This window comes from Pollachius pollachius (genome assembly GCF_949987615.1).
Source record: "Pollachius pollachius genome assembly, chromosome: 1".
In the NCBI taxonomy this organism is placed as follows: domain Eukaryota; kingdom Metazoa; phylum Chordata; class Actinopteri; order Gadiformes; family Gadidae; genus Pollachius; species Pollachius pollachius.
In genome coordinates this window covers 18,551,530-18,575,633 of record NC_136934.1, presented here as the reverse complement: position 1 = coordinate 18,575,633, position 24,104 = coordinate 18,551,530, and the positions used below count along the sequence as shown (strand labels likewise).

Genomic DNA, 24,104 nt, shown 5'->3' with positions numbered 1-24,104 from the left:
ACAGTTCTGTACCAGCAGACGTCCATTCCTTGAGACCTTACCTAGTCCAACATTCAATTAATTGCTCACCGCTCGAAGAGCAGAAGCCTATTGCACCATTCTTTAATTCACTGTCAACGAGGCTTGGAGTCAGTCCATACCCTGCTCTGTCCAGTGCTCCTCCCTCAAATCATATTCCGCTGTAAGGAGCATTAAGAATGAGCTTTTTTAATGAGATGTCTGGGTGTCTGTCCTCAGCAGCCAGTGGATGGTTCCTCACCCCATCAGATGACAGCAGACGACCCAGAAGGAGGAGAGCGTGAGGACGGGGAGGAGGGCAGGTTCCAGAACAGCCATTTGCGTTTGCACTGCCTTCTCTGGTATAGGTAGTCCTCCTTGTCGCGCTCCTTGCGGGCCCGTTGGTAGTGGTCGTCCTCCTTCAGGTACCACACCGGGGGCCAGCGCTGCTTCTCAAAGTAGTCCTGGTTCTCTGCAGGAGAGCACAACGGCTGGGTTTGTGGAGGACTCATAGAGACAATGAGTCTCTGACTGAGTGAGAAGCATCAACACGTGAGGGATTCACTTTTTTTCTATTTTACAAAGTGGGTTGAGTATTGTTTCTCTCTGGTTGTTTGATGTTACTAAATCATTGGATGTAAGTCTCCTTTCCAGACAATCTTAGTCATTCCAGCTGCCAGGTACATACAGCGTGTTTCTGTTCAGACAGATGCACTATCAAAATAGTCATCGGAGTTCATTTTGATTTGCTTTGCGGTTCTCAGAACTTTACCTGCAGACTTGGCTTTCATGTCTCGGGGGAATTTGCGGCACACGCTGTTGTAATTAGTGCAGATGTGGTGAAGGCACCAGCCTGTGAGCTGCTGGGCACAGTGGAACTGTAGGGAGTTCAAGCGTTTGGTTATACAACATGTGCAGCCTCCTATGAAAACTATCTCCAATGAAAATGTGTCACTGTGATAAAGGATTGTACTAACTAACTGTAAAATCGACTGTAAAACTGTAAATTTCATTTCAAACTAACCTATTGTAAAATCGATAGAAACTGCTTACAACACAAAAAAACATCAAGGAAAATACTGCAATGTATGGTCACCAGCTCCAACAGACACCCAGTGAGAAGGTCCGGTGTGTTACTGTAGGTGGCCACTAGTGGCCACCGTGGGGTGACGGAGTGTGGCACTTCGCCTAGCCAGCAGTGGATGTTGATGGCGTGTCCGAGTGAGAGGGTTAAATTAATAAAGCCACGGTGTGTGGCGCATTTCATATAAAACACCTCATTACAACGCCACTACACAACAACGGTGCTGAAAAGTATAAAAAATGGGTCATCAGGTTGCCCTCTTTCCTGGTGCTCAGAGCACAAAAAGCTAAAGCTTGAATAAAACACGTTCTCTCTAGAGCTGTATGTCCGCTCTGGACTACTGTAGGAACATGGCGGCCCCCAAGGAAGAGGCCCCTCTCCTTATGTAAATACAAAGGGCTCATTCTAAGGTAACGAGAACACTATGACTGATGTTATTTTCATGGGATATTCCCCAAATTAAAACATACTTCATACCATGTTCCCTTTCTGCCAAGTCTGTTCCGCTAGAGGCCACTTAATCCTACACACTGCCCCTTTAACCCTGGGTTCAGAGTGCTGTTACCTGCGCCATGTCCAGGTACACCAGGACATCCCCGTCGGTGTCAGCGCCCATAAGGGCCGTCTCCATCAACATTGTTACCGTGTACAGTTCTGAAAAACAAATGCAATCACAGGTCAATAAAAACCGTCCAAATAAAAATGCACAGCTTTTTTGTGACAGCTCTCACCTGTTAGAGCAACAAGGTGCGGGAGGCAGAGCCGGTTGGCCAGAACGATGAGCTCCATGGCGTCGAGGTCCGCCCGGGAGCAGAAGCGCCCTGTGTAGAGGTACTCCAGCACCGCCCGCATGCAGGTGCGCGTCGTGTTGGGGAACAGCACCTGGGGGACACAACTAGATCTTTAGGAGCTTTGACAACAGGGGGGATAGGAGCACGGTTATTTGTGATACAACATACCGTAGTTTACACAGGCTGCCGTCTGTCTCTACTAAAAAAAGTAGTGTAAATAACATTTGTGGAATAGGACACAAGGCCTCTGCCACCGCAGTCATTAGCATGGGTGGCAATGTGTCTGACCATTTGTGCAGCTCATTTATTCAAACTCGCCTTGTCAGCTGGGCGGGCTAGTGCGCGTGCTTGGGTGCGTGGGCGGAAGCGTGTGTGCGTGTGTGGCTTTGCAGCTGTGCATCACCCACATATTCTCACAGCACACACAAGCCCCAATCAACGGCGACGACGGCCCAACTGCGCTCATCCAATCACAGTCACGGGCTTCCTAATTGGGGAGGGGCTGCTGGGCTAGGGCTGTCAGGGTTGGCCGAGAAGGGAATACCGGAGGGAGCGTAGCTCACAGCACCAAATCAAAACTAATCACCTGTCTTCTCTTAAAGATTAAAGATACGGCCATAGCTGGACTCAAGAGACGGAGAGTCGGAGTGAGAATAAGAGGCCGGAGCAGGAAGGTGACGGTGCAAGGAGTACTGCCCGCAGCATTCTTTAGAGTGGACTAACAGACCTTTCTCTGTTCAAAATAAAGTGCTGTGGGCGGCAAACTAAAATAACCTGCGTCAGGCTCTTGGTTTCTTCCAGTGAAATGATGTCCAGCAGAAGTTACATAGCAGTCGCTGCACACGGACTGTTCCAAGGCAACTGAATCACGGCGGGTCAAGGTGAGTCTGTGTCTGTCAAATATGAACGATGAAACTGTCACAATTTAATATTTTATTCAGCTAAATAAAAGTATTACAAAGAGAGAGAAAGCCAGATAGGGTGAGAACAAGATAAAGAGAGAGAAGAAGGGGGAAAGAGAGCAAGAGATTGTGTGTTGTGTATTTGTGTATATGTAATGACCTCCCTGATGCCAACCAGTCCAAACTAAAAACCCTGTGTATGGAATAATTATAGTTTGTGTTGCTCCACAGCTGACACTAACCTCTTTTGTGCAGCTCTCCACAAAAGGCCCTCCGAACATCGCTGCCATCCAATCACAGCTAGAGATGAGCAAGGGCTTATGGGCTGAGATTGTGCCATCATCTAGCTTGAACACCACATCTGAAACGTGGAGACAATGCACGTTAACACCAGATATTTGTTGGGTTTCGTTTCTTTTGCCCTCCAAGAAGAGTCTGACAACATCTCACCCGAGAAGGTGCCCTTGGCCAGACACTCTTTGACCCGGTTGGTGCGCCGCACGTGGAAGGCTTTGGTGATCTCCTGGTTCATGAACGCCTCGTTGTTGAGGATGTTGGCCACCATCATGCGCAGGTCGAACACCTCCAGCATCTCGGCGATGTGCGCGATGTGCATGAGCTCCTTCTCGTGCTCGTCCAGCTGGCCAGTGTACAGGTAGCGCAGCACCGCCCGGAAGGGCCCCAGCAGCATGGACCCGTCCATGTGCACCACCGTCATGGGCCGGGGGGCGTAGGTGCCCGGGTCCTCCACCAGCTCCTGCTGGATGCTGACGAAGGCCCTGCTCCAGGAGGAGAGCAGCTGGCCCTGCCGCGCCCCCTGGGACTCCCTCAGCGTGCCGTCGCTGGTGCAGGCCCGCAGGTTGGCGCGGTCGCCCGTGTCGCTGCTCTCGCACACGTCGAAGCTGGCGGCCCTCATCAGCAGCTCCCGGCCGGAGAGGGGGCCGCGGCCGGGCCGCTCGGCCTCCTCGGGCGCCCCGTCCATGATGAAGAGGTCGTAGAACTTGGAGGAGGACGTGGCCAGGTATATCTTGTGTGCGAAGATCTTCTGTCGCTCCTGCAGGACCAGGATGACGTCGGCGCAGTGCGGGTCCTCCAGCAGGCGGGCCGGGTGCTCCTCGGTGGAGCTGGGCGGAGGAGGGACGCTGATGATGGGCGGGGGCGGTTTGGGCGGCAAGAAGGGCGCCTGCAGCAGGGGCCGCTGGACGTTCCTCAGGTGGGACTTCCAGAACTGCAGGTGCCGACGGGAGATCAGCGCAGCCCGGATAGCATTGTCAAAGACGTCCTTGATGCCGAACTGAGCGACCACGCTGGTCTCGTAGTACGGCACCCCCAGCTCCTTGGCCACCTCCCGGCCTCGCTCGGGGGCCAGGATCTCGTTGGATTTAATGGGTCTGGAGAACGGAGAAATTCAAACATTTTACAGAGGAACCTGACACTGCATGCAGGGTTGGTAAAGAGTGGGTTAACCGAGCAATTAGCAGTGCTTGCACTTGTTTCTATGAGCATCCTTACTGTACCGACAGCGATATATATTGTTTCTCTTTCTTCTGATAAATTTACTTATTGTAAGTCGCTTTGGGTAAAAGCGTCTGCTAAATGGCCTTAATGTAAAAGACCCAAAGCAACCCCTTTTTTAAGTTGCTTTGGGTAAAAGCGTCTGCTAAACGGCTTTATTGTAAAAAAGAGAAAACCAAACGGAATGTGTTCCGATGATGTGCGCACGGTGATCTCACTGTGCATTCCCAGAGGAATCCCACTCAGGGATCAGTTCTGTGTACCTGGCCAGGGGCCGACGGGCCCTGTTCACAGCCTCCAGGTCAGCGTAGCGCAGGTCCAGCTGACAGCCCACCAGGATAACCGGAGCGCGGGGGCAGAAGTGCTTGATCTCAGGGTACCACATGGTCTTCACGTGGTACAGCGAGTTGGGGTTTGCGATGGAGAAACAGAGCACCACCACATCCGACCTAATGGGGGTAGGAGAGGGAGCGGGGGAAGAGGCAGAGAGAGTGGAAAAGGATTCAATAACAAAATCACCCATTCACAGAAGGAGTCACCTGATCATAGCACAACGCCATCATGTGAGACGAGGCAGACAGCCCATGTGGTGCCCTGGGTTAGGTTCGGATCTTTGTACCTTTAAGGGTACCGATCGAATTACGTCTACATTACAGTACCTTTTCAAGTGAAGTCTATCTACTGAGTACCTATTAGAGTTCAATCTATGTACAGAGTACCTATTCAAGTTCAATCTATCTACAGAGTACCTATTAGAGTTCAAGTTGATTTTGTGTGGTGAAAAACAGAATATATAGTAGCTTGAACGGCACCAGCCCTAGCCGTGTCTGACCTGCCGTATGCAAAGCGCCGGTCCTTGTGGTGGTCCCCAAACGTGTCCCAGAGGCGAAGGGACACGCTGACGTCGTCGACCACATCCCTGGAGCGCTCCAGTACCTCACAGGGATCACACGGAGGAACTCAACAGCTGGCCACCGGCCTCAGGGGGCTGGCGTGAATCATGCGTTCACAAGTCGACTTACAATGACACACAATGAGTCACATGTTTAATCGGAGGAAATGAGGTGGCTGGGTCACCGACGCACTGTCCTGTCAGGCATTAGGTCTCGCAGCTGCCCAGGTTTGACCTGCCAGACCTGTGGTAGCCTACATGTCATTCCCCTGCACATTCGGTCACAGAAGCTCTTAAAAGATATCAGACAGAAGATGGAGGGATGGGTCAGGCTACTCACCTCCTGGCACACCCGGTACTGGTCGATGGCCCACACCGTGGGCACGTGCGTGGCCAGCAGCTGGTACTGTGTTAGGGTGGCGTTGCAGGCGCGGGCGCAGATGAGACGGGTCTTCCCCACCGCGTTGTCCCCGACGACCACACATTTGATGGTCTCGACGTTGGGCCTCTCATAGTCCATATCAGAATCGGTCAGGTGAGGTCTGTCCCGAAGACAGAGAGCCCGAGATTAGGTTTAAAGCTCACCTAGATTCTGCTTAGCCTCCCCCCTCCTCCCCTTCTTATGCACTTATTCTATGTTATAAGTCCTTGCACCTAAAAATAGTGCTTAGCATTGTGAAGCTTCTTATCCTAGATATCTTTGTTGCAAACGGGGAATGGGTTAACCTAGAAATTGTTAGTGCTTGCCACTTGGTTCTGTGAACATCCTTACTCTACCGACAGCATTATATTGTTTCTCTTTCACTTTGGATAAAAGCGTCTGCTAAACGCCCTGAATGTAAATTTAAATGTAAGTTTAGAGAAGCAACGTTCTGGAAAGGTGCTACATCAGCATGATGTGGTCCTTTAAGGACACGGCTTCACCTTCTAACCGAGCAGCAGGATGAAAATCAATATGGCGGCTGTCATGTCCCTATTCCTCGTTACATCTGGCTTGTTATGGGACCTTACTGCCCGTGGCCCCATTCAGAGGATCCAATCCCTGGTCTTGAATAAAGAAGTCCACAAGCCCCTTATCAGGATAAGAAATAGAAAATAAATAGCATATACGTTTTCATTTGAATGATAATATTGAGGTTGAATAAAATATGTGCATATTGCGGACAATACGCACATACATAGATACTATTACTATTATATTGTGTTGAATGTATTGTTTTCATGTAATTCAAGGTTATTGTTATTGGGCTACACTTGATGTGCACAACATCGGGGGCTTGAGAATATAAACAAACTCCTCTTGAAGCCATGTGACTATTGTGCGCAATATTAAAGTTATTCTCAAAAATGTACACGTTGCAGCCATTTTTATAATCTGGGTCATCTTTACTGTGTCATCAATATCATATACTGTGCATCTAGGCAGCCTTAGCTAAAAATGTTATAACATCATCATTAACATTACCGAAATAAATACAGCAATGCAATTGCGAGCGCCATCAAAGCCAAAGGAAATGGAGTCTGGTACTTATTTTGGTCCAGACTGGTTTCCAAGGGAACTGCAGCCTCGATCTATACGTGACATGAAATCCCAGGCAGTCCTGCGTGACATTCTTCGCTCTTTACAACGCATGCATCATCCTACATATTTTTTATTGTTTAAAAGCTTTGGCTGACAGTGTGTGTAGGGATAAGGCCAATGCTATGCTTTTAAGATGCACATTACCTGATCTATCTTTTTGACTATGGCAGAGTTAAGTCGTAAAGGTACGTGTTCACGCAACAACACTGCTTCTCACGGCACTATCAGCAATTCACTCAATCAGTGAATCGATGTAATAACTCTATTTAATAGTTCAATATGAGAAAGATGAAAATGCACAATCAAATAAACTAAAGTGGGTCTTTCATGTTAGTGATAGACACACAGTTGTGTTAACCCTTATTCAGAAAGCCATTCACAAAATGTGTCCGACAGCTTTCAGCAGCAATTCATAAAGTGCAGTTCACAGACCGGCTGGATCTCAGATTCACGGCAACAGGGCACGAATCTCCTGAACCGTTTGGCCGAACCGAGCTTAGGTCTGGTTTAAGGCGCTGCCATAGGTTCGAGACCCCTTCACTATCGCTAGTCCCCCCCTCAGACTATAGGCTATGTGCATTTCATCAAATCTACTGGGGTTGATAAAACACTATCACGAGGATTTAGAAACCGCTGAACACATGAACCCGTCTGCACAGCTGCAGTTAACTGGCCTACAAGACGAACACAGAATGATGAATAAGGAGAAATCGACTGTTCACGACTACACGTTACGTAACGTTCAGCCAGGGGGTGCCCAATGGGTCTCAGTCTTCACGGAGATTTCTTTACTCCTCGCAGACGAGTTCAGGTTCCCAGGAATCCGCTGGTTGTGAGGGAAGGAGACTCTTACCGCAGCATGAGGAAGTGGTGCAGCGGACGACAGGACGGACTGGAGGCTGGACGGGAGGAGAGGGGCTCCACGGGGGGCGGCAGGCACCTGGCGGCTGCTCAGGCTGAACTTCATCTTCGACGACTGTCAGGAGGCGCTGGAACCGGCGGACCACCGCAATGTTTCCAGTCGGCAGAAATACGAAGACCTACCAGAAAAAGCGACGGAGGCGAGCAGAGGCCTCTCTGTCCTCAGAGCTGCAGAGCTGCAGCTGTGAGCGCGGCGCGCGGCCCCGCGGACCTCCTCCAGTCACCTGGCCCACGTGGCTCAAAGCGGGCACGCGCACCAAAAGAACCCCACTGTTCACATCCCATGACCCTATTACACAGCTTTATGACCATATAACATGTCCCAGTCAAAACAAGGCGAACTCAAACATGGTTATCTTTGCGCTATTGAATGATACAATTCATTATGTGCCGCTTTTGTTTTTATAATAACACTTTCATTTTTTTTGTTAATGTGTATTAATGTGACCATAGGCCGTAGGATACAATGTACAGAGAATGGCAGACTACTGTCATCATTAGAGTTGTTAAGAACAACGCTCACCTTTCCTTAATACGGTAATAATTCCCTTCGGTCAGTCTCCATCCATTCCTCTTAGTCCCTTTCATGCAGTGCAGATTCAATCCTAGTATCTCAACATGATCACATTATTATGTCCATCAAAGCAGCCTTGTCAGAATAATTTAATCAAACATCTGCAATAGTAGTAGCATATGGTCTATAATATATATAGCATCAGTGTGTGTGTTTGTCTGTCTGTAAAATGGGCGTTGGAGAGGCGTTTCGGGCAGAGGGCGGATGTGAACGACAGCCGGGAGCTGCTAACCAGCCGCCGCCGCCGGGAGGGGGAAAGCTTGGGGGTCTACGCAGCGGACATTCAATTGTACGCCCAGCGGGGCTACCCCGACTTCCCTGCTGCTGCTAGGGGTGAGCTAGCCCTTCATGCGTTACTTCAGGGACTTTCCCCGCCGCAGCTGGGGCAGCACGTCCGCCTCATCATGCCCCCGACCCTCGATGTGGCCCTCGATGTGGCGGAACGGGCGGAGCGGGAGTTTTGCGACCAACCCAGCCTGCAGCCGTCCACGGAGGATGATTGCCAGGACCAGTGTGGTCCGGCCAAGTACAGCTGCCGTCGCTGTGGTGCCCGGGTGGACGCGACTGGGGCAGCCCTCTCCCGTGGCACAATGCCAGTGGCATTCCCGTCTGGGCAGGACAAGGACCAGGTCCGGAAACCCAGGCCACCGGACCTTGAGCCGGAGCAGTGTCGGTGGGTCAAGGATTGCGGGCGGACTGGACAGCGTCCAGTCCATCCCAGCCGCCGGCGTGGCCGTCGGAGGGCCAGGCGTTGGAGGGCGGCGGAGGATGGGGTGAACGGACGGCGCTCCAGCGCCGCCCTACGGCAGGAACTGGTGGGGGCCCCGATGGACTTCTAGGGACTGTTGGAGACGGGCGTCACAACCAGGGAGGAAGGCTGCGCCGCAACGGGGCCGCCGCTGGCAGGGGCCAAGGCGGCGGCGCCGACCCCCTGAACTATCGGGACTATGTGTTGGGTGTTGGGGTCGACGGGACGTCTATCCCCTGAGGTGGGGGCTGTGTGGCGACCAAGGGTGTGGGCGCCATGTTCCGGAGCCGCGGGGATTCTGGGAATTGGGGTTGTCAGTTGACAAGAAGGGTTTTGTTAATTTATTCTGTTAGGTTAAGTGGGGTTAACGGGTTTGGGGTCTTTATTGGTTGTGTGTTAATTGTGTGTTGTTCCCGTCAACACACAATTACCTTGTATTACCAACACACAATTACCAACACACCTTCCCGTGTATAAAATGCTGATCAACTTTTAAAAGTGAAAACAAAACAAATTCAAAACTTTGGTCTGCTTCCCCCTCACTAGCTGCTTCTTGGGTCGCTCTCAGCCACACTACAACACCAACAACAGAAACGTGTATAGGAACACAGGTTAACCTGGTGCTATCGAAGGAATCAAACGTAACATCAGTTCATCAAAACAGTAGAAGGTTGCCTGGTGCTCACACCTTGTCACTGGCATCAGCTGAACCTCCTGTTGCTCTGAAGGCACGGCAGCTTCCTACATCCTCGCTTCCTACCTCCTCAAACAACAACAAGGACAACGCCTGCGCCACGGCCTTCGCCAGACTCCAGGCGGTGCTCACCAAGGCCCCGGTCCTGGCTTACCCCGACGCTGGTCGGCCTTTCGTCCTCGACACCGATGCCAGTAACGTGGGGGTCGGTGCGGTCCTCTCCCAGGGAGTGGGGGAGGGGGAATGTCCCATCGCCTACTTCAGCCGCACTCTCAGTCGGGCGGAGCGCAATTACTGCGTGACCCGACGGGAGCTGTTGGCTGTGGTTCTGGCCGTGCGGCATTTCAGGCCGTACCTGCATGGCAGGCGCTTCCTGATCCGCACCGACCACGCGTCCCTCACCTGGCTCCTCAGTTTTAAGAACCCTGAGGGCCAGGTGGCTCGATGGCTGGAAGTTTTGCAGGAGTACGACTTCGACATCCAGCATCGGGCGGGGTGGCTCCACAGCAATGCTGACGCACTCTCCCGACGGCCCTGTGCAGTCCTGGAGTGTTGCTACTGCCTGCGCCAGGAGGAGCGGGCCCACGAGTCTCCGATGGTGGCGGCTCTCCAGACCACCGAGGCTTACCAGACTATCGGGGAGGCGGAGGGGTGGCTCCTGCTGACGGCGAGTCAGCTGGAGTAGCAGCAGCGGGCCGACGAGACCCTGGCGTTGGGGAGGGACTGGCTGGAGGCGGGGCAGCGCCCCAGCTGGCCGGAGGTGTCGGCACGAGGGCCTGAGGTGAAGGCCTACCACACCCAGTGGGGATGCTTCCAGCTCCACAACGGGGTGGTCCACCGCCGCTGGCGGGACCCTAGGGGGAAGGGCGACATCCTGCAGCTGTTGGTGCCCCGTGTGCTTCGTCCCCAGGTGCTGCAGCTGGTCCACGGCTCGGTGGGGGTGGGGCACTACGGAAACGCCAAGACCCTGCATCGCCTGCGGGGGCGGTTCTACTGGCCGGGCTGTCGACGGGACGTTGAGCTGCATGTCCACTGCTGCGACACCTGCACGGCGCAGAAAGGACCTGCCCAGCGTTCCCACGCCCCGCTCCAGCAGTACCTGGTGGGAGCACCGATGGAATGGGTGGGGGTCGACGTCCTGGGGCCGTTTCCAGTCACCAACTCTGGCAACCGCTACGTCCTCGTGGCCATGGACTACTTCACCAAATGGCCAGAGGCGTATGCGGTGCCGGATCAGAGCACTGCCACCACCGCGGAGAGGCTGGTGGAGGAGATGTTTGCCCGTTTCGGGGTCCCTGCTGAGCTCCACAGCGACCAGGGGCGGAACTTCGAGTCCCAGGTCTTTGGAGAGGTCTGCCGGCGGCTGGGGGTGCACAAGACGAGGACGACGCCGCTCCATCCCCAGAGTGACGGGTTGGTGGAGCGGTTTAACCGCACCCTGGCCACCCAGCTCGCCATCCTCACCAGCCAGCACCAGCGGGACTGGGACCGTCACCTGCCCCTGGTCCTGTGGTCCTATCGGACGGCGGTGCAGGAATCCAGTCACTGCACGCCGGCTGCCCTCATGTTCGGGCGGGAGCTCCGGACACCGGTGGACTTGGTGTTCGGGTCCCCGCCCGAGCCTGAGCTCGCCGGGGGTGCGGCTATGGATTATTTCTGCAGGCTGAGGGATCGCCTGCTGGTGGTCCATGACTACACTCACCAGGCTCAGGCTGCCTCAGGGGTGAGGCAGAAGAGGGGCTATGACACTCGCTGCCGGGGACGAGCGTTCACACCCGGGGACAGGGTGTGGGTGTACTGCCCCGTCAGAAAGAGGGGGGTCTGCCCCAAACTGCGGAGCCACTGGCAGGGGCCGGGAGAAATCCTCGACAGAGTGTCCGAGGTGGTGTACCGGCTGCGGATGCCGGGCGCTCGGGGGCGGGTGGTGGTGTTGCACCAGGACAGACTCTCGCCGTACCGCCCCCTCGCCCCGGTTGTTGCTGGTGAGGAAGGAGGAACGCCTCGCGGTTCCAGTGGCGGCTCCTCTGTCCCTGCCGGCTCCCCGGGTGGGGCCGTTGGCCCTGCGGCTGCCGCCTCTAGGGGGCTTCAGCGGCCGAACCGGCGGCGCCGGCCCCCTGAACACTTAAGGGACTATGTGACGGATCATGGGGTCGTCGGGACGTCTGACCCCTGAGGTGGGGGCTGTGTGGCGACCAAGGGTGTGGGCGCCATGTTCCGGAGCCGCGGGGATTCTGGGAATTGGGGTTGTCAGTTGACAAGAAGGGTTTTGTTAATTTATTCTGTTAGGTTAAGTGGGGTTAACGGGTTTGGGGTCTTTATTGGTTGTGTGTTAATTGTGTGTTGTTCCATTGTTGTGTGATGTGTAGTGTGATCAGGACCATTAGTGAGAGTGTTGTGTGTGGTGGTCAGGTGTCCCGTGTTTCTGTAATGTTTGTGGTCGTTAATAAAGGCAGTCCGTAGTCGTGCGGTGTATGGGGCACGGAACTGCATAATTGGTTCAATCTGGGCTCCCGTCTCTTCCTTCCCGTGTTGCTCGCCACAATATGTTACCACCACAGGGTCAGTTGTGATCAGAAAGAATAAACACCCAGCTAGATAGCTAATTGTTTAGCTTTAAACAAACAGTCTATGGTAACTTAATCCCATCAATACTGAGGGAGCAGCACAAACAAGAAGTATTGCTTTCACCTTTAGCAGCTGCTCAGTTAGAGCGCCCCCATTGGTACATTTCTTATTCAATTTGCTTATTTGATCGCTGTTCTTTCAATATTCAAAGGTAAGTAAATTATTTAAATATATTTACATACGTACGAGTACGTACGAGTACGAGTCACGGACAAGGGTCACTACAGAGCTTCACAAGCGCAGAAGAAATCCAATATAGTACAGAAATATTCTCTTCACAAACAGGGCAATGAGACATAGTACAGTACAACCAGCACAGTGCAGGCAGAAATCCTGCCTGGAATGATGATTCAGGCGGTTATTTTAAAGGTTTGCACGAGTTCACATTACTTATAACAGTGTGTTGACAGTAGGGGGGAGGGAGAGGGAGTGCGAGAGAGAAAGGGAGAGGGAAAGAGGGAGTGTGTTTACAGTAGAAGGGGAGAGGGAGAGGAAGAGGGAGAGAGAGAGGGAGGGAGAGGGAGAGAGAGAGAGGGAGAGGGAGAGACAGAGAGAGAGAGAGGGAGAGGGAGAGACAGAGAGGGAGAGACAGAGGGAGAGGAAAGGGAGAGGGAGTGTGTTGACAGTGGAGGGCGAGAGGGAGAGAGAGAGGGAGATGGAGAGGGAGAGGGTTCACAGAGTAGGAGCCACTGCTCCAAAAGCAACATAACCACTAGTTGTGTGTGTGTGTGTGTGGGGGGGGGGGGTTCTGTTAGTAGGTGTTGCTGAATGGTCTATGGTGTATTGGTGCATTGTTGTATGGGCTTATGGGCGTATGGATGTATTTTTGCATGGGTATATGGATGCACAAAATGTAAAAGGGGGCTTGACTTTGCAGGAGTGAGTGAGGACCAAGATTTTAAACTCAACTCCAGAATGCATTGGCAAGGGGAAATATGTGCTCTTCTGCAAGTCCATGAGAGAAGTCTGGAGGCTGCATTTTGAATTGTTTGTAAAAGGCCCAGCGATTTTGAGGCATGGAACAAAGCGCATCACAGTAATTTAAACGCTATGAAACAAAAGCGTGAATAAGCATTTCGATTTTGTTTTTGTCTCAATAGACCTGAGCCTGAAGATGTTCTAAAATGTAAATAACAGGAGCAGCTCAACAACCAGACATGATGGTCAAACACACACATCAAAATGACCCGTAGCAATACAGTAGTAACTCAGGTTTGTTTGAGCGGGAGGAAGAGAATTGGAGTCAATACACTGGGAAATCCTAGTTTATTCTCGCATTGTTGGGGGCAATGACCAGATCTTATGTCTTATCTGAATTTAAGTGAAGAAAATGGCCAGCAATCCACGCCCATCAAATAGTTCAGGGTTTCTCCAAAAAACAACAATCCATTACCTTCATTGATTCTATTATTTGAGAAATATAACATTGTCTTATGGTTTACCATTAACCCTTGGTCAGGTGGATTCGAATTTCTTTGTCAAAAGAGTATAAACTATTTAGAAGAAGAGCACCAGGGATAGTCCTACCAGGGAAGCAACTGTGGCAGAAGTTCAACCCCAAAGGTTGATTATTGACACAAGTATCCTAAATCTGATAACTTGTGTGTTGAGTGACCCTTGACCCTGGACATCTGTCCAGGGTCCAGTCACATGTGCTCTGAGCTCCGAGGCTGAGGACTTTCACAATGTGGTGGCAACACTGTGAGCTAGAAAGGCGTCATGGCGTCGTGTTCCACAGAACCCAAAGTGCCCTTCTCTCTGGAGCCCTACCACGTCTCCACCGAGCTGGGCTTTGTCCTCCCAGCACCACTGGTAGGTAAACGTCCTCAGACCTAAGGTTTGTTTTTCTGTTTGACTCATGAGCTGTGTATTATCGCTCTGTTAAAGTGCACGAGAACTGTAGAAACTTCTCTCGAATTGCAGTCAAGTCATTTTCTCCATCAACACATCCAGAGCAGAGAGGAACTGTCCTTATTAAATATATAATATTTCCCAAAACAGTTCGATTTACATAAGTCTACATACATAGATCTACATATCTTTAGCCTCATAGCATAATTGCCTAGGTCATATTTTGGCCAAAGTTTGATATCTAACCTTACTCTATTCTCCTAATGCTGCTGATTCACTTTGCCTCATTGGCTATATCCTAAGCCAATCAGAGTGCTTTCTACATTCCATATTCACCATCTGCCTAAGTCATATATTTGACTAAGGCATTTATGACGCTAAATACAAGATTAACCTTTAAATATGACTTAGGCAAATATGCTATGAGGCTAACGAATATACATACTCGTAAATTGAATGTGTGCATATGGTACGCTATGAATGCTATTTATATCATTTAATTTTGCATACATATTGCATATTCACATCTAAAAGCAAGAGCTGCCAGAGTATTACACACCATGGATGGACATCGCCTTCCAAGTCTCAGATCTGGTACAGTCCCACACGCTGCGTTCACGCATTAACAAGGTCAGTCATAACAAACTGTATCTGTAGTATTAAACAGTATCTGTAGCATTAAACTGTATCTGTAGTATGAAACTGTATTTGCAGTGTTAAACTGTATGTCGTGTTAAACTGTATCTGTCTTATTAAACAGTATCTGTAGTATAAAACTGTATCTGTCGTATTAAACAGTATCTGTAGTGTTAAACTGTATCTGTCGTGTTAAACCGCATTTGTAGTGTTAAACTGTATCTATAGTATTCAACGGTATCTGTCTTATTAAACTGTATCTGTAGTGATACACTGCATCTCTAGTATTTAACTGCATCTGTATTGTTAAACAGTATCTGTATTGTTAAACAGTATCTGTAGTAATAAACTGTATCTGTAGTGTTAAACAGTATCTGTAGTATTCTTTATCTGTAGTATTTAACGGTATCTGTAGTGTTAAACAGTATCTGTAGTATTCTTTATCTGTAGTGTTTAACTGTATCTGTAGTGTTAAACTGTATCTGTAGTATTCTTTATCTGTAGTGTTTAACTGTATCTGTAGTATTCTTTATCTGTAGTGTTTAACTGTATCTGTAGTGTTAAACAGTATCTATAGTATTCTTTATCTGTAGTATTTAACGGTATCTGTAGTGTTAAACTGTATCTGCAGTATTCTTTATCTGTAGTGTTTATCTGTATCTGTAGTGTTAAACTGTATCTGTAGCGTTACACTGTATCTTTTGTATTAAACTGTATCTGTAGTGATAAACTGTACCCCCAGATGCCTCTGCTCAGCACTGAGTACCTGCAGAGGCACCGGGAGCTGCGCCTGGCTCACCTAGCGCTCAGTGCTATGACCATGGGCTACGTGTGGCAGGAGGGGGAGGAGGGAACCATTCAGGTAACTGTGTGTGTGCGTATGACGTGTGTGTCTTTTTGAACGGGTGATTACTTTGTGTTGATGTGTGTGTGTGTGTGTGTGTGTGTGTGTGTGTGTGTGTGTGTGTGTGTACGTGTGTGTGTGTGTGTATGTGTGTGTACGTGTGTGTGTGTACGTGTGCGTGTGTGTATGTATGTGTGTGTGTCTGTGGCAGTCTGTAATATAGCGGTTGAAAAGTTTTACTCCTCTTCAAAAAATAATTTGCGGTTTGTTTTGTTATTGTTGTCATTGGCTCTCAACATGATGACATCCTAACAAGCTTCAACGGATCCAAACTTATTGAAATGGGAGAAGAGAACTCCCTCTTTATCCTAAACACAATGTTCGTAACAGGATCAGATGAGCACAGATGGTCCTTTCATTCAAATCTTGGCTATAAACGAAGACTGGATTATATAATGGCTGAATGGTTTGTCAAACGCGCAACTACAAACTGCAGATCATACCCCATGCAAAGAAATCCATTTGAGTCAGACCACCACATCGTTGTGATGGACACTCTGTTCCTTACAAGAAAAACAATAAAGAACACCTTCTACAAAACACAGCGGGATAAAACCCTGATCTTCGTCGTTTGAGAGATGACCCATCCATACAAGGCTCATATAGTGGTACACTTGACTCCCTGTTGCTGCCTAAGCAAGAACTGCAGACGTCTGACAAAGCGGAAGAACTGCTAACGAATGTTATACATCAGGTATCCACAGAGACCATTCCACCGAGAACAAGACATGAATTGAAAAAGCCATGGTCCGATGAGGGATATCAGTATCTGTTAAATCAATACCACAAAGAGAATAATCCAGTTAAGAAGAAAGCACTATCTTACGATGTTAGGAAAGCTCGCTCAAAGTTGAAAAATGCCTATTTTACATCTAATGCAAATCACCTAAATTATGCCAGCGAACAGCGCGACACTGAGGAGGAGTTCAGATTGATGCAAAAGATATACATCATTATCACGAGTGCAAAGGCCAATGCAACAGAAAAAAAAGCTGAAAGAACACTTTCTGAGCATTTTGCGGCTCGGCCCTATAGTCCACAGCCAGAACTAGAACATCCTGAAAACTACCCACATCTGTTACCCCCTGTTGACCTACCAGTCATTGACACCAACCCAACAGAACGTGCAGAGTTAAAGGCTAATATAGCAAGTTTAAAGAATGGCAGGTGTCAAGGGACTGACAATATACACTCTGAACAATTGAAATATTCAACATCAGAAATCCTGCTGAAGTACAAAATACTTCTAATGCAAACGATATGGTTATACCTGGTGGTGCTGATGTCATATGACAAGACGGAGACAATGGTGTTCAATACTGACACAGCATTGATGGTGCAGGAAAGCATAGTTTCCCTCGGTAAAGTCAAGAATGTCAGGAAATTTAAATATCTTGGTTATACTATCACAAACTCGGATAACAACATGTCATTTCTTCATGCAAGTATTAGCTCTGCTTTCCAAAAATGACAACTAGACACTCAGGTAAAATTTCTAACAATATGTGTAAGATCACGCCTCTTATACAGCATACAAGCTTGGAGTCTATCCGAGGGGGAACAGAAAAAAGTTGAAGTCATCTGGCATGGTTTTCTCAGGAAGATGGTGCGAGGGGGATTTGAAAGAAAGAATGCACCTAACAGAACGTCATCATCAAATACAAGTACCCATAGTCCCGAGGAAACGACTGTGGCCTGGAGTTACAAGCTGTCAAACGAAAGACTACGTAACATCACTAAGGCCCGTCCAATACGTGACTATTTTGTATGAGGATATTTTGTATGGGCATATTGCAAACAAGAAGAACTTTGCTGAAGAGAAATGAACTAATGCAATGCTGGACCATATGTTCACACGTGCACCCAAAGGCCACTAGTGTGCCAAGAGGGAACAAGTGATGATGATGATGATGATGATGATGATGATGATGACGCTTGTATTTATGTGGACATTACTACAATAATTCACATGTTTGTGTTCCTGATTTTGTATGTGTGTGTGTGTGTGTGTGTGTGTGTGTGTGTGTGTGTGTGTGTGTGTGTGTGTGCGTGTGTGTGTGTGTGTGTGTGTGTGTGTGTGATGTGTCAACGTTTATTGGACAAATTCTTTGGAGATTCATTTACAAACTCATAAAATATATTCCCATATATTTGACTTGCCCTTGGCAGGTTATCTAACACAAAAAAAGGTTCATTTGCAACACACGTTGCAACAATTTTCTTTGGCAAAATCCATCTAGAATATGCTGCAGATCATCTTTAAGAGGACAATTTTTTAATGTTGATTGACCGACATCTGCTGCTCGTTGTAATAATATAGGAGCCAAACCCCTCCCTCCTTCACCCCCTCCCACTGGCTCCTCTAAACCAGTTTCCCCACACTGCATCAAGTTGACTCTCTTCTATCATTATTATTTATCTAACAGCTCTCAATATCCTGCTCTTGGCTCATTTGAGGTGTAGTTTGTATTACTAAGTCACTACTACAATTTAGGTTGTCAGCAATCATTACTTCACTTTAACATTTTATAGTTTTTATTTCATAAGTCAAAGCTAGGGGAATGGGTTTTACGAAACAAACTTTGTTCAGATAGATGCACACAACAAGTTTGAGAGTAGATTACATTTGCATTGGTTTACAGCGTGAGTTCGTAGCACAATCATAACAAACAAGGTTGTGATCTGGAAGACGTTCTGTTGCCTTTCTTGTGTAGAAGCTGCCCCGGACCCTGGCTGTTCCTTTCTGGGAGGTGTCCCGGAGCCTGGGGCTGCCCCCCATCCTCACCCACGCAGACGCCGTGCTGGCCAATTGGAGGAAGAAAGACTTGGATGGGTGAGCCTCAGAGCTTCAGTGAGGAGCTAGAGCTCACACTGCAGGCCTCTTATGAGGAGTCTGTCAGCATGAAGAACCTAGATAACACGGAGCATTACACATACCACCTCAGGCCATCTTTGAAACACAGCGTACGTTGAAGAAGAAAGAAACTTCTCTTTGGTTACCAAGTTATGGGTGAGGGACTGTCGTAAATGCTTCGACATTCCAATAGAAAGTAAGAAAAAAAGAAATGAACGGGCTTTAGGGTGCACATCTATGTCCTGTATTGGCAGGGGGGTCAGCCCTGCCGGCCCCTCAAGGGCCACAGGTGTTTTTTAAATTTGACCCACACAAGTTCAATAACCCTGTCATATTGCAACCATATATTAAATAAAGATATACTGTCTTTTTTTTCATGTTGACCGTCTCACAGACCGTTTCTCATGGAGTAAGTATCTCAGATGGTTCATCAACCAATCATCATGTTGCTTTGGCCTCCTGCAGTGCTGGTAAAGTGCTTGTTAGTGCTGTTGAGGTGCTGGTAAGGTGCTGGTAAAGTGCTTGTTAGTGCTGTTGAGGTGCTGGTAAGGTGCTGGTAAAGTGCTTGTCAGTGCTGTTGAGGTGCTGGTAAGGTGCTGGTAAAGTGCTGGTGAGGTGTTGTGAGGTGCTGCTGGCTGTTTGTTTGAAAGGTTCCCTGTATGAGCAGAAACCTGGAGCTCCTGGTAAGCCTGCCCGGTGGAGACAGCGTCCGCGGCTTCTTCTTGGTCACTCTACTGGTGGAGCTGGCCGCAGTTCCAGCACTGAGGGTAAATATGGGAATCCTCAAATCTCTGTTGAAAAGTATTTGGATATGTCCATCCCAAACGTCCGGAACCTGGAAGACAAACTTTAAATCTGTTAGCTGATCCCGAATGCACATCTTGAAGGACATCTTGATTATAAATAATCGAACACGTCAAACAGTGATTCAGTGAATACTAAAGGATATATTTACTAGTGTATCTCAGGACAAAGAGATGAACCCGCCTTGTTCTTGGTCCAGGCTGGTGAAAAAAGAGGTGGTTAAGAAGGAGTGTTTATAGCGTTTCATGGAGGTTTCTCCGCAGCACAGAGCATTCCCGCCATGGTGAATGGCGTGCGGCGGGGAGACGGCGAGGCGGTGGCGGACGCTCTGGAGGTCCTCCAACAGTCCCTGCAGGACATGAGGGACACCCTCAAGCTGCTGCACGGTAAGCCCCCCCTGTGCACCTTCACATGGGGCGTCGGCGCGCCACCCTCACCTGTCAAGAATAACGTTACGTATTGCTCTGTTGACACAGTGTACGTGGAGCCGTCCATCTTCTATGGCATCATGAGGATTTATCTCTCTGGGTAAATATTGTCCACGTTATGGTCCTTAGTGTGTGTGTGTGTGTGTGTGTGTGTGTGTGTGTGTGTGTGTGTGTGTGTGTGTGTGTGTGTGTGTGTGTGTGTCTGTGTGCCTGTGTGTGTGTGTGTGTGCGTGTGTGTATGTGTGTGTGTTTGTGTGTGCACATGCATGGGTGTGTGTGCGTGTGTGTGTCGTTGTGTGTGTGTGTCTGTGTGTGTGTGTCGTTGTGTGTGTGTGTGTCTGTGTGTGTGTCTGTGTGTTTGTCTGTGTGTATGTGCCTGTGTGTGTGTGTGTGTGTGTGTGTATGCGTGTGTGTTCGTGTGTCTGTGTGTGTGTATGTGTGTGTGTGTGCCTGTGTTCTGTGTATTCTAACGGCAGACACTCACCAGGTGGAGGGACAACCCCTGCATGCCGCGGGGCCTGGTGTACGAGGGCGTGGGGCCGGAGCCCCTGGAGCTCTCCGGGGGCAGTGCGGCTCAGAGCAGCCTGCTGCACTGCTTCGACCGGCTGCTGGGGGTGCAGCACGAGACAGACAGCGGTGACACCTCTTTATATACGTTGGAAAGAATGGAAAAATAATCAAGTGAAAGTTGAAATATCATAATAATGATAACAATGATAACAGTAATAAAAACCTTTATTTAAATAGCACTCTTTAAAGCAAGGTGCTTTACAAAGAATAAAACAGAGAGAGCACGTACAGAGAGGTACAGAAAAACAAAAAGAATGTTAAGACAACTCGGAACCCGAGATTAAAAAAGTAAAATGGAACCCGAGATTAAAAAAGCTGAAAAGGCCAGCATGAATTAAAACTCTGTGAAAGCGTAGATTTCAAAGAGGACACTGACATTGGTCCACCTCCTCACAGGACTCTTCCTGGCCCGTATGATGGACTACATGCCCCCGGCCCACCGGCGTCTGATCCAGGACCTCTCTGGGGAGCCCTCTCTGAGGGACTTCGTCCAGGGGGCCAGCCACGCCCGCCTGGGCCGCGCCTTCGAGCAGTGTTTGAGCCGGCTGGTGTCCCTGCGGAGCGACCACATCAACGTGGTCGGCCGCTTCATCAGCGTCCCCGCCGGACGGGCCCGCCGGCTCCGCTCCCAAGGCCGCACCCCGGGAGGGCCCCTGAGCCAGGCGCCCGTGGCCCTGGAGGAGAGGGGCACCGGGGGCTCGGGCATCATGACCTTCCTGAAGACGGTGAGGGACCGCACCGGAGACGCCAGACTGCCGGGGAGCAGCGAGGTGCCGGAGGAGCAGGGAGACGGCTGTGATCTGGACTGACTTTGAGGCGGAGCTGGAGCAGGGAGACGGCTGTGATCTGGACTGACTTTGAGGCCCTGCAGGTGCTGCAGGAGGCACTAGGGTCTGACTGCAGTCTGACTGCAGTCTGACTGCAGTTTGCTAGAAAGGCCAAAGCGTGCGTCTCTGTTAGTGAGGGCAACGTGCTGGGATCTGTTAGGGTGAACTCTACCAGACCATTTAGATCTTAGCCGCGGGTAATTGTTTAATTCCTTGTACACCTACTATCAATATGAATAATAATGTTGTATTAACTTTTAGTTTTAATTTCATTAATATGATTAATATTTCCGGAAAGCTGTTGTTGTTGTTATCATCCATCGTGTCATATCTTTCATCTTCTGTTTTTGGTCATTTGTGTAACAGTATTAGTCCTCCAAGTGACAGATTTGTACGTCCCTATTGTGAATATAATGAATACATTAAAGCTACACACAGAAGCAGAACATAAAAGTGATTATTCTGAAGTAAAGATGTTTACCATAGACTAGATACAGACAGGTAGCTGTGCAGGACAGACTCTATGGTTAGGATTACCTGGAGGGTTGAAGCCACTCCTTTAATACACAATCGACAATAGATGGGCGCGCTATTCATTGAAGGTGCTTTAACCAACTCAAAGCTAAACCACCGTAACAGACAACAAACTGTGTTTGCAAGGCCGGTCTTCACTTTCCCTATGACCTCTGTCATGGGCCCTCAATTCAGGACAATGAAGTAAACATGCCTGTCTGGGTGGTGTTGGAAAGGAATTGCATTTTAGTAGAAGTTTGAATACCGCAATGCGTAAAGCAACCAGTAAGGGGCGCTGAAGAGCAGTGCCAGAAAAATACTTATGTGCCAATATGTTCCCCAAAACATGTTACTATTGATCAAATCATACAGCTGATTATCTCCAAAAACAAGGATCATCTAAAGCGTTTGACATTCAATTCACCAAAACATTCGTCCAGCTCTAACAGTGAATTCAAAGAAAGATTTTAATAAAAAACAATATGTTATCTGACTTGTACCTGACCTTTCTGCACCGGGAAAAAAAGTCTATAATAATAAGCCTTTGTCACATCGCGGTAGGACCGGGCTGCTGGCATCGGAGCAGTCGACTCAGAGCACAATGCACAATGAAGAGAGCACTACTTACTGAGGTTGTACAGCACCTCTATCACCACATACACACACACACACGCACGCACGCACGCACGCACGCACGCACGCACGCACGCACGCACGCACGCACGCACGCACGCACGCACACACGCACGCACACACACACACACACACACACACACACACACACACACACACACATAAGCACAAACATAAGCACACACAGACACACACAAACACACATACACGCACACACAGTCATACACATTCACACAGTCACACACACATACACAACCAAACACACACACATCGTCACGCACATACTGAAGTCACACACAAACACACACACATAGTCACACACAAACCCACACATAGTCACACGCACACACACCCACACACATATTGTCACACATGCACACGTACACAGGTACACACACACACATACACACCCACACACACATATACACACACACGCTCTCACACAAACCCGCACAAACACATACATACACACACATAAACACACTCACAGACACACACACTCAAACCGACACAGACACACACACGCACACACACACACACACACACACACACACACACACACACACAATGACAAACACACACACACACACACTCACAGACACTCATGCAAACACACACACACACACTCTCACAAACATACATACTTACACATACACACAGATAAGCACACGCACGCACACACACACACACACACACACACACACACACTCACACAAAAACACATGCATGCATACACACACACACTCTCACACACACACACACACACAATCACTCTCACAAAAATACACACTTACACACAGAAAAACACACTCTCACACACACACAACCAAAAACATGCACGTTCACAAACACACACATACAAACACCCACACGCACGCAGGCGCACAAACACACACATGCACACATGAACACACACATGCACATAAGCACACATGCATACACATGCATGCACACCCATTGCATCACGCACACACACACACATTCACACACGTATGCAAGCATAAAGGCACACACAAACGCACACTCACACACTTCCTGTAGGGACAGATCTCCTGGGGAGGCCGGTAGAAATATAAAGGCCTGATTGTGCCACGGAGGCTCGCGTTTGTCTCATCTCCGACTTTCCTGGCACCTCCCCGCTGGTTTCACTACAATAACAGTCCCTCACATCAGATAAGACCTGGAGCTCCACGCTGCAGTGCTGTCCTCCCCCATAGACACGGCCCTCGTTGGCCCCCCGTTGGCCCCGCATTGGCCCTGCGTTGGCCTTTCCCTTCTCGCTCCAGGGCGCTGTGTCTCTAGGGATCAACCCAGGAGCTGCTCATCAACGCATCGAAGGAACCACATCAGACACTGTGATTGGTTTGAATATAAGTGCCTGTGCTAATAAATGCACACATGCAGACACACACACACACATGCACACACACAGACACACACACAGACACACATGCGCACACACAAAGATAGGGGCTGATAGAGTTGAGTGGTGAAGAAGAGGAGGGCGCCGTGCTCTAACATGTCTGATCAGAGCTCTGCTCCACATCTCTGATCAGAGCTCTGCTCCACATCTCTGATCAGAGCTCTGCTCCACATCTCTGATCAGAGCTCTGCTCCACATCTCTGATCAGAGCTCTGCTCCACCTCCGCGGGCTCCCATGCCTGATCGGGACTCTCCTCCACCTCTGTGGGCTCACATGTCTGATCGGGGCTCTCCTCAACAGCCAAGGCAAACAATCCCTTTCCTTAGCGCCTGAAT

The 24,104-nt window shown here is 49.3% G+C and overlaps 2 protein-coding genes across 2 annotated transcripts; one reads left to right on the top strand and one right to left on the bottom strand.

Moving 5' to 3' along the window:
- Positions 1-263: 263 nt before the first annotated feature.
- rhobtb2a (Rho related BTB domain containing 2a) lies at positions 264-7,695 on the bottom strand (the record flags this gene model as incomplete). The annotated part of the gene is made up of 10 exons (XM_079739191.1): positions 7,617-7,695; positions 5,522-5,723; positions 5,122-5,225; positions 4,553-4,738; positions 3,225-4,165; positions 3,017-3,135; positions 1,813-1,963; positions 1,647-1,735; positions 770-875; positions 264-469 (listed from the first exon to the last, which is right to left on the bottom strand). Exons 1-10 carry the CDS (start codon positions 7,622-7,624, stop codon positions 264-266), a joined length of 2,112 nt encoding a protein of 703 aa, XP_079595317.1. The 5' UTR covers positions 7,625-7,695.
- Positions 7,696-14,044: 6,349 nt separating this feature from the next.
- ido1 (indoleamine 2,3-dioxygenase 1) lies at positions 14,045-21,181 on the top strand (the record flags this gene model as incomplete). Its single annotated transcript, XM_079746632.1, has 10 exons — positions 14,045-14,137; positions 14,711-14,806; positions 15,555-15,674; positions 18,431-18,549; positions 18,965-18,979; positions 19,238-19,337; positions 19,643-19,760; positions 19,851-19,902; positions 20,290-20,438; positions 20,769-21,181. 10 exons carry the CDS (start codon positions 14,045-14,047, stop codon positions 21,179-21,181), a joined length of 1,275 nt encoding a protein of 424 aa, XP_079602758.1.
- Between the last annotated feature and the right edge of the window lie 2,923 nt (positions 21,182-24,104).